Source organism: Arctopsyche grandis, chromosome 1 (genome assembly GCF_051622035.1).
Source record: "Arctopsyche grandis isolate Sample6627 chromosome 1, ASM5162203v2, whole genome shotgun sequence".
Taxonomy (NCBI): domain Eukaryota; kingdom Metazoa; phylum Arthropoda; class Insecta; order Trichoptera; family Hydropsychidae; genus Arctopsyche; species Arctopsyche grandis.
The window spans coordinates 17,782,499-17,797,983 of NC_135355.1; the positions used below are offsets into that span (position 1 = coordinate 17,782,499).

Below are 15,485 nucleotides of genomic sequence, written 5' to 3' on the forward strand. Positions count from 1 at the left end.
AATCAATATCCATTATCAAGGTAATGGTGATGTTGATCTTCATTAGAGATATTTATGAATTGAAATGAAAATGATGTTTAATAATTGAATTATGATTAAAATGCATATTTATTGAAATACATTTTTAATATACATATCTATATTATATCTTATATCAATTTGTAAACGCAATACAAATCACATAATCAAATTCAAACTTTTATTGAAAATTAATTATAAAAAAAAATATAAGTCATCATTATTGTAATTTACTTAAAAGTATAAGTGACTTTAAATAGATGGCAGTGCATTGAATGCATCAAATAATAAGTTCAATTTTTTTAATAATAAATAAAATCTAATATCTTCGTTGACATGTTTAAAATTAAATTTGAGACTTATTTTGAAGAAAATTATGTCTTCAACAATATGGCTTTTATAAATATAAAAAAAAAAATATATATATATATATATATATATATATATATATATATATATATATATATATATATATATATATATATATATATATATATATATGAAAATGGGAAAACCCATGTAGCCATCGTCTATATGGGTCGATTTGCAATATAAAATAAAATAAATTAAGTCATGGCTTTAAATATATAACATTAAAATCACAAATTCTTATAAATTAACAATGATTTGAAAATCACACACATGTACATACATAAGAAAATATATGCATAAAAATTTAAAATAACTCGGCTTATATATATTTTTTTGAGTTAAGGGCGTTGAACAAAGTATACATTTGGGAATTCCGCGTTTCTAACGGTGGCGAATTGATTTGAAGGGAATTGTTGATATTTGAATTGCGGATTTACATCATTGAAATCATTTTGATAGTTGGCTTGTATGTAAGGCGACTGAGTTGCAAAATGTTGATTAAAATTTTTATTCGGTACTTCTAAATTTAAAGAAGGAGGTAGACTTAAAGGTGTTATTATGGCTTGAGTTAAAAGATTATTACTAGGGACAATTGCAACAGGTCTCCTGTCAAAAGGTCTCTGTTCTGGTAAATTGACTACAGCTGGATGTGATATAACTGGTACTCTTGGCATTGCCTTTGGCGGGTTTGTGTTGTCTCTGCTGTTCTCAATTTGTACTCTGCATTATTAGAAAATGAGTTAAAATTTTTCAGGGAAAAAAATCAATAACATACACCGTTAAGCAACTTACCGATATCCTCGCTCATCTGCAATATAATTTACAACGTGAACATTTCCATCGGGTTCAACATAACCGTATTTACCGATTACAGTTCCGTTCGGTAGCTTCTCCTCTTCTCTGAATTGTGTGTTACCAGTCTGAGCATCATCGATATCGTATCCAAAAGCATATGTTCCAGGACCTATTTAGAAAAAGAGTATTAGCTAAACTTCTAGTATTTCCATTATCTTTTGAAATATATCCTACCATCAGGCTCTCTATAATTATAGGAATTCCATGCAGCTTCCGAAAGTCTCGCTTGCGGTAAAGTTTGAGTTCTCACTATTTGATTTTGTTGATGAGGAATTATATAAAGCTGCGATCCGGGCAGATAGAATCCAAAAACCAGAAGCAGCTATAACAGTACAAATTATGCATTTAAAATTAATAGTAAATAAGTGGAAAAAATACGGTACAAAGTGAAAATTATCACGTCGTAAATTCTTCCATCGCTTTTCGACTGCTTGCACGTCATTTTAGACGTAATTAGCACGTCGCGATGCGGGGGATTCTGAAGAGATGTAACGACGAGATAAGATGCGTCGAGCAAAGCCTACCATTTACAGAGAATCGTATTCTTGGGTGGACTTTATGTTGTTGGCCGGTATAACGGACTGAACGAGCTATGTACATATTTATGTACATACATACTTTAATACCAATTTTAAGATATCAAAAATATTGACTAACTTTTTAGACCTATAAAGAACTCTTCTTTAAAAAATACACTATTTTCATAATGTCTTTTAAAATGTACAATATAAAAAAAAAACAGTTTTATTGTCATATCAACCAATAATATATTTAATATTTCCAGGAAGATTGCATTTCTGCACAAAATTGCAATACCAAAAACAAAAACTGCACTAAATTTTTACAATTACAACTTTGCACCCGCATTAGATACAAAAATGGCCAATAATTCCTACCTACAGTGTGCAAATATCCACATCCAAATTCAATAGGAAAATTTGATAATTCACAAAAATTAGGAGCAAAAAAATTAAAACTTGTCGAGACATTTTTATTTCATAAAATCGATATATAAAAGTTACGGTCCGTCTTCAGATTTTTTCAACCCCTGCAATGCCTAGATATTTAAATAATTTTCAAAAAATAAATTTGCAAAATTATGTAATTATATGTATGTAAGTGTACATGCATATGCACGATATGATATGTTGAAGTAAATGTATACATATATTATTTAATATTATTAATATTCAATAGGTGAAAACAGTTCTTTCAGGATACCGAAATATTATAATAAAAAAGTCATATTGTTCATATGTATATATTTATGTATGTACATATATATGTATGTAGGCATAACAAGCTTTTTCTAATATTCACCATTTTATGTATGTATGTATATAGGTACATACATACTCGTACGTGTTTACAAATGTACATATAAACGCATATATAGAAAACAGTAATAATTCTTGTCATCATATCTTTTTATGATTAAAAACTGAATATATTTTTAATGTAATTTTTTTATAACGAATGTTTTGATGGTATCATAAATTTTGAATTTATAATGTTCGAAAACATTCAAATTGAATATGAATTTCGTTGTATGGATTGACTATTTATTATCACATAAATAGTCAATCGTCACAATCCTTTTTCGTTCAGGAATTAAATCCATAATTTATTCATTTAAAAAAATTACGCTAAAGCGTTAATTTTCAACTCTTTTCCTCTACAAATGTCATACTTTCACACTTGAAAGCTCATCGATTTTATCATAAATAATAAAAAAGCATCGTATTTATGACACAATTTCAATATTGTCCTATGACTTAATTGAATTAATACATAAATGGAATAGAAAACGTGTGTATGTAAATATCAATTTAACAAGAAATAACTGAATCGAATTGGAAAAATCAATTGATTACATATATATTTTTCAGTGAGTGTCTTTTGTAAAACAATAACAGAATATTGCAATAAAATTAAAACTGTTTGAAAGTGTTAAAAGTGTTTTAATTTTTATTACTTTATTTTTTTTTTAAGTGAAACGTACATTTTAAGCGTGCTGTTACTATTTTCGTTAATACTGACAAACAAAATGCATACATAAATTATTTTAAAATGCGGGCAACAACTGGTATTTTTCATAATTTATAATTGCAGCAAAATTGCATGACAATAATGAATATAAATTTTTGAAATATGTATGAACAGAATTTTATATTATTACGATACACATATCTTTTCATTGAAATTTATTTATAATATTAAATCTTCGGTAATTTTTTTAATAGACAAAAATAAAATACATCCATAAATCGAACACGTCATCATTAAGTTCACTATTTTATGTAATTTGGTACGTAAAGTTCAATTCAATTATCTCACGTCAAAATGATACACTTTGTATGGCGACCGACTATAATTGAGCGAGCGATTACAAACACATTTCACGAACATGTCACTCCTAATGTGATTCATATATAATAATAAATACACAATGCCGAATAAATAAATCATCGCCTCCAATAAGAACAGTGTGTTGAACCTCATTTAAATTGTCGTAGTGAATTTTCATCTCAGGTAGATTGTTATACGTACAAATTATGAAAGCCCTGACATGATTGTATAATTTCAACGACTCGATACTGGATATGCTAATGCAGATGATTTTCAGTTTTTCCATAGCAATATGAATATCAAGTTTTAATTCTGATGTTTGAAATGATATTAAAACAAAATTTAATTAATTGTATACTTACAAAAATATAGTACTGTTTCCGTGTGAATCCGAACTGGGTCGTCATATTTGAAGTAAGATTTGCCAAAAGAAATTAAAATCAAAATTCACCCGACACAGTTCTACAGTTGAATAAATTAAAATTATTTGTCTTGTAATATTGGTCCAGTTCTCTGACGATTAATGTATTTAAATTTAATTCGGAAAGGAAGCGGAGCGGTGCTGAGACGCCGCTGATGATACCAATCTAAACTTGACGAGCAACAGATGTAGAATGAAAATGACGGCTTCATGTCCTAGGGAGGATATACTACGGAAAATGATGATAACAGTAGTGTAGTCATCAACTTTGACATTGTGATAAATGTTGAACCAACAATTAAAGTTGTAAAAAAATGCATTTTTTAGTGAACGGGACATGACAACATTTCTTCATTCGTATTTTTATTTATAAAAAAAATATATTACAATTTAATAAATTTTATCTTCTCAATAAATACTTTTATGATAGAACATATACATATCCTATGATTAATACATATAAGTTATATTGTATACATACATAGATGAGCCGTTATATTTGAAAACAATATTTAATATATAAAATATAGGTTAAATATAATATGAAAATATTTAGATTTACATCATCTAAAAACACTGGTGGCTTGTAATACGTTTATTCTGTTTTTCCGAAATAAACGAAATAAAATAAGTGATAACAATTTGTAAATTAAGTCGACAGAAAAAGTGTATTTTAGAACTTTTTGACGGTGTTTTTCCTGTCGAAACCATGCAACTGCTTTTGTCTACTGCTGTAAACAAAAGAAGACAGTCGGAGCTGTGTATCCAAAAGGCTACTCAAAAAAGCGTAAAAATACTCGACTCGAACTCAAAACTAAATGAGACAAATCTATTCATCCAAACATTGAGTAAACTATTCAATCCATCTGTGGCAGGTACAAAATCTAATATTAATATTAAAGAAACAGTTTGGTTTTTTAGAAACCTGCCATTGTTTAATTTATTAACAGAGGTTCAATGTTTGGAAGGATATCAGCACTTTTTAGACAATTAATAGAGAATATAAAAAGTCAATCCACGCCGGATATATTGCTATTATTGATGGCAATAAAAATTAAATATGAAGAGTTTGGTTGTGCCGCTCTAAAATCTATTTGGTGTCCCGTTAATAGTGTGGATGTTGAAAGGTATTTTAGTAAATACAATATAATTGTTACCGATCCTCGCACGAATCTCAAAAAATAATCTGTAGAAATGTGCTCCATGTTAAGTTTTAATCAATTTTAATTGGTATTATATTTTTATATTCATTTTTTTTGTCTTTGTATTTTTATATTCATGTTTTTTTATTGTAATTTTAATTTCAAAATATTTTTGAATTTTTCTATTATTTTTTAATGGTTGTGTTGCCTTTAAATTGTATATATGTATGTATATAAATTTTAGTAAAATTCATCGAAATTTTTTATTATTTAAAATTAAACTCTTCAAAAAAATAGATGCTAAATTGAATATTTTTAATTCCCTAAAACGCTAAAATGCAAAATGAAAATGCTAAAATTGACAAAAATAGATGCCCAAAATACGGGCTCTAGTCATAATGTACGTACGTACGCTCAGTCGTCCTACATTTATGTTAATAAATTTAATCCAATAAATATATTTTTGGGTTATGTATAAACACGATGATTTTAAGTTTGAAAAATATCTATAAATTAAATTCACATATGAACATGGTATACATTATTATTTGCAATTGTGTATGTTTATGTTCATATATTTCACTTACATTTTTTTTATTAAAATAAAAAACAATCAATTATTAACAAGAATATTTAATATAAATAATTAAATTTAAACGGACACAAAGTACACCACTTCGCAAAACATTCAACGTCCCACGTTTTAACCGATAAAATTTTCAATTATTGACACGCGTTTTCGCTCCGCTTAACTGTTATGCCTAACAAAATCGAATCGCTACACATATCCAAAATGTATATGTTTATTCAAAAGAGACAATATTAAAATCATTTTTCCGATTTATGAAATGTATACATATGTAATGATGTATATTGGCGACATCAACGAAAGGTTTATTGAAACCCAAAACAAATTATCCTCGAAATATTTTTTGTTTGGATTGTAATGGTTACTGTTTTACTTTAAAGATTTTCTTAAACTGCTTTATATTGTCTTTGAATTATCCGCAGAATTGTTTTGGAAGTCGTTAGACTAAATAAAAAAAAACCGAAAAGCACACTAAAACCATTGTCCGGTCTACATTCAGACACGTTTCAAGTCTGTTCTTAGTTAAAAAAAAATGGAACATACAATTCATCGTATTATGTACATACATATGTATGTATGTCCAGACCTCAAGCAACACTATACCATTTTTTGTTGGAATGAGACATCTCCTTGTCTACATTTAGGTAAATTATATCTGAATTGTTATCTCGACGACATTTCAAGGTAAAAATGTCGAAAAGTGTATTTTTTTACTTACACAGTAGTAACGACAATTGTTTTGTGCCCCACCACAACTATTTAAATAATCTGACATCATATTGTACAATATTTTCATGGTTTCGGACATACAAATGACATGAAACAATGAAAAAAACATGCATATAGATATAATATAAACATATGAAATAACTGATAAATCGATCAGATAAATGGAATTCGTCATGTCAATCAATCTCAAACTATTGTAGCAAAAAATTCGGTATCCGGATTCTAACCATAAAGTGTAATGATGATGATGATGAATGTATGAGATAAGATCATCTATCATTCCTAATTAACTTTATCCATAAAAATGGTTAGACATTTTAGAGTTCATTGTATTTATGTTACCCACCCCACAAATGCTCGATCTTAATTTTAAAATGAAGTAATAAGGAAGTGGTTATAAAATTGATCTATATATGGTTGTAGCCGTATTGTAATAACACCCACAAATGAAAACATCACATCAACAATGCTTGTTTACCGTGCATATTGAAATTTTATTTATTGTAGGTACAAAATGTTTCTCATGTACATCGTCAGTACATACATATGTACCTACGTACGTACGAACGTAACGTACATATGTACTTTCGGTAGCATATCGCTAATTGAGTGTTGAACAAAATTTTTACGATACGATTTACTGTTATGTATGCAAAAATTGAACGGTTATTTATTTACTATAAATATTATGATTGTAATAAAAGTGTGTTGAATGCGATTAAGATAAATATTAAATATTTATGTGGCATGGTCCGAGCTCTGAACTTATTTCCTATTTATTTTATGGTACATGAGAAGTATAAATCATTGTTTTTTTTTACTTTATCTATGTACATACGTAGTAACAATAGATGAAGTTTTGTGATCATGCGAAAATTCGATTTTTTAATATTTATTCCAATTAATAAGAAAATTAATAAAATAACTGATCCATTTGAAGTGTGTAATCATCATCAATAAACTCGTAATCGACTTGCATATTGATTTCTTGCTCACCAATTATATTTTAAGCTAGTTGTCACGAGTTTTACAAAGTATAATGTGACTTTATTTTATAGTTACTAAAATATTTAAAGTTGAATTCCGAAATTCTGCTAAGATTGTCATATCAATCAACGTCGTCCACTTCTGGCTTTTCCCAGAATAAAATCAGCATTAAACGTTTCCAAAAAATGATATGATGGACATTTGCAAAAACGTGATGATAATGTTAAAAACTGCAAATGCTTGAAAAGAATTCAGATAGTTAATATGGACGAAAAAAAAATGCGCCAACAATTTGAAGATATCGTTACAAGTATGTACATACATACATATGTATGCACTTGGATAAAACTAAAGTAAATTTAGTCAGTGTTCAACTTTTATATAAAAGAATGGTGAATATTATACATAATGGTGTTTTTTTCGAATTGATCTAATGAATACACTACATTTATAATACATATAGCATAAACCCGTAATAATGTGAAATTAATTGGTTTATAATCACAAAGACACTAACATTAAATATCGACGTAAAAATTACGAATGTTTTCTATAATACTTGTTGAACTTCAGTTAATTTAAAATTTAATTTTAATTTAATATAATAAAAGCAATTAAAGTACACTTGATTCAACTTTTCACTTGCATATACCATAACTTTCCATGGATTTTTTTTAAATACGCATTACAAAGATTTAGATTAGATACACCAATCATATTTAATGATCCACGAAAATTTAAAAAAAATTGAAAACATGTAATTTAAAAGACATTATGATTACGAAATTGTCGTTATTAAAATATATATCACAGGAAATTGACATCGATTACGTTTAATGTCATTTATATACATATGTTTGTATGCACATATAGAACTAAATTCTGATGATGTTGTTTCAATTTCTGATGATAGTTTCACTATCGAATAATCATTCATCATTGATTGGCTGTAAAAAGAAAGAAAAGAAAATTATACATTTGTTCTGTAATTATCTCCGTATTGCAAAGGGCGTCAGCGTTTTTGTCGTTTCCAAATCTTCAGTCGAAAATAGAAGATTGCCATTTGTAAGAGTAACCATGACCCATATCATCGATGATATCCAGATGACGATGAGAGGTTGTGGGAGGTTTCGTAAACAAATGAGATGCGGAGGTTACCAGACGATTAATTACCATTGTGTCGATTGCGCAAGATTTAGAATATTGGTTTTTATTCCTAACCATAAGGCTGCCACAATATTGTGTTAAATCATCAAACGTGTATCCTGTATCAAGAAAATAAAATATGATATTTTACCCCGGGGGTAACGCATTCAATGGATTCGACAAAAAATTGTGAAACGCCCAAAACCATCAAAATACAAAAGACGTATATCAAACTTCAATTTTTTTCCTGTTGAGAAAAATATTTATTTTTTGCATTTATTGATAAATCTACATATACATATATCGTTCACTCCTACGCATTTTGTATTTTTAATAAGCGCTTGTGTTTCATATTTTTTTCTATTAATTCTTCATTGTTCCTCTTTCTACATATGTAGGTATATTATTTATGTATTATATGTTATATACTAATATCACAATATATTACATATACGTATTTATGTATATGTAGTACACACATATATAACAAAAATAATACATGAAATTAAATTTGTCAATCAATTCAAAACATTTCATTTAAAGCTTTAACAGAATATTAATTCTAAACTAACCATATGTTATATTTATCCATATGTACATAAGTACAAAAATAATTGTTTGGCATAATTAAATTTTCAATGACTGAACACCAATTTTATATAAAAATAAAAATAGTAGCTTTCAATTAAAATTAATTGCATGATAATATTTTATAACGATACTAATGACTTTATAGACGTATACATACGTACTATAATATGTACATTGAAAAATAATCCATATTTATGTATATAAAGTTCAAAAATGTATGTATGTAAAGTTCATATGTTTGCGGATGATACGTTAGTTTATATTGTAGGTGATGATTTGCAAGTTATGAGTGATATTTTATGCAGGGAATTACAGTATGTAAGTGATTGGTTATGTGAGAATAAACTGAAAGTGAACTTAAGTAAGACTAAGATGATGTGGATGAATAATAAAAGCGTTATGAGTGATGTGATTATGCATGGGAGGGTGGTAGAAGTAGTAGATAATATTAAATACTTAGGCATTTACTTAAGATTTAAGTTTTAAGGTGCACGCAGAATATATTATTAAAAAAATGACAAAAAAGTTGGTGTACTCTGTAGGTTAAGAAATATATATAAGTATAAAAAGTAAAATATTAATATACAATTGTATTGTAAGGCCTCATATCATATATTGCGCTAGAGTGCTCAATTTATTTAGCGGATTGTACATATATTGACAAACTGCAGAACGTGCAGAATAGAGCAATGCGTGCAATTTTGAATGTGAGGAAACGTAAGAATGTTAGAAGTATGTTAGATGAATTGAAATGGTTACCCAAGTATTTTAATAATTACATAGTCAGGAATAGAGATTTGCATAATCATAAAACTAGAAATAGGAATAAATTTATTATAGGAAAAGTTAAGAAAGCAAGAACTGCAGGAAGTGTTCAAATATACAATGCCCTTCCTGAGAGCATTAGAGGTGCTTGTAACATTGGTGCTATCTTGAAGGGTGTTAATGCATACCTCTGTGGAAGATGACATAATTATATATGTAAGTTTGATAAAATGCTATGTTGAATTGCATTATATTATTTAAAATTTACTAATTATAGTTTTGTTAATTTTATATTAGAGTATAATTGTTAGTTTAAGTTTACAATTGTTAATTGTAAAATTGAGAAATAATTCATTAGCAATTTGCTATATAATAATAATAAATAATAAATAATAATAAATAATAAATAATAAATAATAAATAAAATAATAATAATAAATAAATTTTAAAAACATTGGACTTACATACATACATAAATCTGTTATGATTTTCTCACACCTGTCGAAACCTAAAATATTACATTAGGAAACCCTAGATTAGAATTTCAAAAAAAAGTGTAGTAAAAACATATTTTTAATTACTTAACTAATTTTCCAAACAAACATCTTTCATATGAAGAATATATACATACATGTGTATGTACATATATGTAGAATCATAAGTGTAAATCAATTTTTGAAATTCAATAACATAGTTAACTGATTTAAGAAAATTGATAAGCTTTTGAGCTTTTTCCTACTATGCCTTATACACTAATATTTAAACAATATAATATGATAAATAATTATAAATAAAATGTTTGAAATAGATGATGATAACTGGATCATTAGCTTATAAAGTTCTAAACATATTTTATTTTCTAAACAATATTTTACGATATATGTATGTATGTAGTGCTTCCAGAAAGTACAGATATGTCTTATTCAGACGGGTTGGTTAGCAAACATGTGTATGTATGTATACTATATCAATCTATTACATCCGGAAAACCTTCAAATATAATAATTAGAACACAAATATTCGATGAACAAAAAAACATCATACATACTCGTAAAATACTACAGACACAAGTACCTAAAAATAATAAAATGTTTGCATTATTTTCATTATAGACACGTAGGTCGAGCCTGTCAGTTCACCGATATTGTCAGTTCTTCATCGACGTAGTATCAAATAATAGTAATATAGGTATTTATTAGTCATTTTTATGGTTTAGTAGACTGTATGCTATACTATGGTTGTTCTGTTGTAATTTGGGTGGTACTGGCGCATACGCCCTCACTTGTTTGACGTTTTGACAGTTGAGTGTTGTTGACTCAACGACAACGCACGGAGGTTGTTGTTCCGTAAGAAAATGCAATCACTTTGCAAAAATATTGCGCAACATTCACACACGCACACCAACCATACTTATCAACGGATTGTTTTTCAAAGTCGTGGGAGCTCTCAGTCAACAGCGACGTTTACTTCGTGCAATCCTTTCATATGAAAAATATCATTCAATTTACACCGCCTTACAGCATATACCGTATGAGAAGATGACTTTTTCGACAATTAAATATTATTTACACCGAATTGAAGACATACAATTTTTTTTTAATACACGGGCAATTTCAGGGGTTGTTGTAAAATAATTTTATTGCCTGTTATATCTAAACTAGTAAATAGCTCGATGAAATATCATCGCATGGGTATAAAATTATTATATACCCGTATAAAACTAAAAAAAAAATCCGGAACCGGAACCGTTATTTTCGTACACTCTCATAGATAGTTTTCAATTCTTTATTTGTAATAATTTTCAATTCTTAAAGTTAACGTTAACAAAATGTTAATTAATGTTAACAAAATGTAATATTTTCCGATTATACACAAATGGTCATTGACCTCGTAACGTTGAATATTATTATTACACATAACAAATTACGTGCATATACTTATGATGTGTATTTACAACACGTATTCTGGGCGAGAATATGGCGTGCGGCGCGGGCTCGTGAAGCACATCGCTTTGGATTGGAGGGTCCGAAGTTCGATTCCCGGCGCCCGCGGTGAATGAAATCAATTTTTTTTCTCGAATATCGTCAAAATATAAATAATTTAAATTTAAATTTAAATTTAATTAAAAATAAATCTATAAAAAAAATGGTTCAAAACCTCGCTAAATGAAATTATTAAAATTACGTATTTTTATATGGCGAGAAGGAATATTTCAATTAATGTTTAAAAAAAAAGGCGAAATGAAGAATTGGATTTGGCGTGATGCACGTGACTATAAGCTCAAGTTAGACCTATATTCCGGCTATTTGGGGTGATCGGTTCGAGTCGCGACAAAGTCGTCTCATCGAAAAATGAATTTATCGATTTTTATCGATTCGTTCATTATGTTCGGCGAGAGTTAGGACACACACACACACACACACACACACACACACACACACACACACACACACACACACACATACACAGATTACCGTCTTTATATATATGATACGTAGATAAAAATCAATGCTTGTTTGTTTGTGTGGTATGCGTTCCTATACCATTCCATAGATTGCGATGAAACTTACATGAGTTATTGTGTGCATGCCCACGAAGGTTTCTGTAAAAAAATCGCTCAAAAATGGAAACGGTAAAACATGAATGAGTGGCATTGCAAAGCATGTGTTATTATGTGCATGTCCACGATGGTTTCTATAAAAAAAATTCGGATGTGACCAACCCATGACTGTATCTTAAACTAATAGCAAACATTTTATTAAAAAAAAATTAGATTAGTCATGTTTAAGCAGTTTATATTCTAAATACCGAACGAAGCCGGGTAATACAGCTAGTAGCCTTATTTTTTTTTAATATTTTTATCAGAACCGGAAGTAGTACTCTTGAGAATCGAGGTTTTTTATGTTTTTCTTAGAAAATTTTTGTTTATTGTACTAAAATTTAATATCTAGAAGTTTTAACGTAATAACTAGAGGTAGGACCGGAAGCGTGCCGTTTATTGTTCAATTGTTGTAAATCCTTTGTAAAAAAGGTTCGGCAAACCTTTAACAATGCATTTACAACATTTGAACAATATACAGCCCCCTCAGGGTCCGGGCTTTAGTAATAACAAGTTATGTATAAAATTTGGTTAGCATCCTTCAACCAGAAGTGGCAGTTTACTCTTGTTCGATTTTTCTTCCACTATTTTTTTCGAGCCCTTAAACATCTGTGTTCTTCACGAAAAAAATTCAAGTATAATTCTTGTATCAATGTGATGAATATAAAAAAAAATCACTAAATTTAATAAGCCGAAAGTGGGATTTTTTCCTTTTAGAAAGTTCAAAAATGTTGTCTCCTCGATTCTGTTTTAAGCTGAAAATTTATGTTTGTATTCTTTATGTACTCAACCTAGAGCTGCTAAGGTTTTGGTCAGAATTCATAAACCGGAAGTAGTATTTTTTAAAATACAATATTTCATTATTTTTTCATTACTTTATTTTGACCTTTTAAATTATTTTAATCTTCTTGATATTTATTGTGTATAATAAAGATAGTGATTTTAAGTAAAAATAAAAAAAAATCACTAAATTCAATGAACCGGAAATGGGATTTTTCCTCTTAGAAAGGTCAAAAATGTTGTGCCCTATACTCTGTCCACCCCCTTGAACGTATCAAGCTCAAAATTTATATTTGTATTATTTATGTACTAACTTAGAGCTGATAATGTTTTGGTCAGAATTTGTAAACCGGAAGTAGTATTTTTTTTTTAAACAATATTTCATTATTTTATTTTGACCTTTTAAATTATTTTTATTTTCTTGATATTTAATGTGTATAATACTGATAGTGATTAAGTAATAAAAAAAAATTGAAAAATATCCAACAACCGGAAGTAGAACTTTTGTCTTGTGCAAGTTTCCATACATTTGCGCTCAATTTGTATCGCTGTTATAGTTATTAGTATTTTATAATCTGTCTGTACGGTGCAATATCGAATTTTGTCTTGTAACCTTCTTATATTCCTCAAATACATATATACATCGATAAAGTCATGGTTGGTCACACCCGAATTTTTTTACCATGTTTAATGTACGTATTGACTTTTTTATATATTTAAAAATAGAAATGTGTAGTTTTTATTGATTTTTAATAGTTACACAATTATAGTAATGTCGTAAATAATATAAGACATTTATTGCACAGTTTTCGTCCATTCCGTTTATTCAGATCGTTTACACTCAATTTTATTATATTGATTTTATATATTTATAAAAAATAAAGTCAAAAATCTAAATGGTTCTAAGCTCTCATAATTAAATTTATTTTAGGTTTTCCATTTATGTCACGGTCATAAATTATAGCTTGATTTATTACCAAGATCGTAGTCTGAAATATTTTTATGGAAAATATAGAATGTACGCGTGTTAAAAAAATAATAAAAAATCAAATTGTTATACTTTAAATGGAATATAGTACCAAACCAATTTAAACAATCAAACATCAATCTTTAAGTATTGATATTTTGTTACTAGTATGCGCTTTCGTTTATTCACATGATCAAATATTTTTGTGAAAAAGAAAATGGACTAATATTGAGATTAAGTTACCATCACCTAATTGACGCGTCATCGTTTACCGTAAACGGACATTAATTGGTCATATTTACCAGTGGGTGGTAAATCCGATAAAGGTGTGCCGTTTTAAATTATTGCCCCTGTCGATAATTTTGGGAGCAGAGAATATTTACACATATGTATGTATATATGTATATAATGTATTTGAATTTATCTCGATCGACACACTGTTTTTTATAATCGAAGTAAGCCTACGCAAAAAGTCTAAAAAGCCCCGTGTCGATGTCGATTTTGAATTATTTACAATTCTCAAAAGCCATTGTTGTAGCATCTTCAGGGATCCCAAAAAGACGTCAGAAATGAAATCATAAAATTTTACGATCCACTGAAATGTGTAAAACTTTTATAGGACATAATCATCCTCCTAAGTTCTGCCATTTCTGCCCACAAAACAAGTGTTACATATAACTATAACTGTTTGTATTTTATTGGTCATTAAAATTTTGTCAATCTTAATATTACTCATGTTTATCTAATTATAAATCTTACTAAAGCTGTCATCATTGTTTTTAAATATTTTATATACATACATATGTATGGGCTTCGTATCATATTAATGCCATTAAATTAAAATTCAATATATGCCTTGAGAATGTGTCAATAACATCAATATAGTTTGATAAATTGAAAGTATTGCTTGAAACGAATGTAATATGTATATTAATTTGGAAAGTGAATTGTAAATAGAAATTATTCGATACTGGAAAGAATTCCGTTTGTTTTATTAATGAATAATGAATATGAATGTATCGATTTGATGATACACACGTGTATGATATTTTCATAAATACATCGTTCGAAACTTAAAATATTACAAGATTCGAAGTATTATACATACATACATAAGTATTTATATTAAACATATAAAAAATCTTTAAAAAAGTTTTCAAAAAGTAATGAGATCC

The 15,485-nt window shown here is 28.0% G+C and overlaps 1 protein-coding gene across 1 annotated transcript; it reads right to left on the reverse strand.

The window, feature by feature from the left end:
• Positions 1–593: 593 nt before the first annotated feature.
• Positions 594–4,210, reverse strand: LOC143911917 (uncharacterized). Its single transcript, XM_077431019.1, has 4 exons — positions 3,957–4,210; positions 1,420–1,567; positions 1,183–1,354; positions 594–1,110 (listed from the first exon to the last, which is right to left on the reverse strand). The coding sequence occupies exons 1-4, from the start codon at positions 3,999–4,001 to the stop codon at positions 729–731; spliced, it is 747 nt and encodes a 248-aa protein (XP_077287145.1). The 5' UTR covers positions 4,002–4,210; the 3' UTR covers positions 594–728.
• Positions 4,211–15,485: the final 11,275 nt, after the last annotated feature.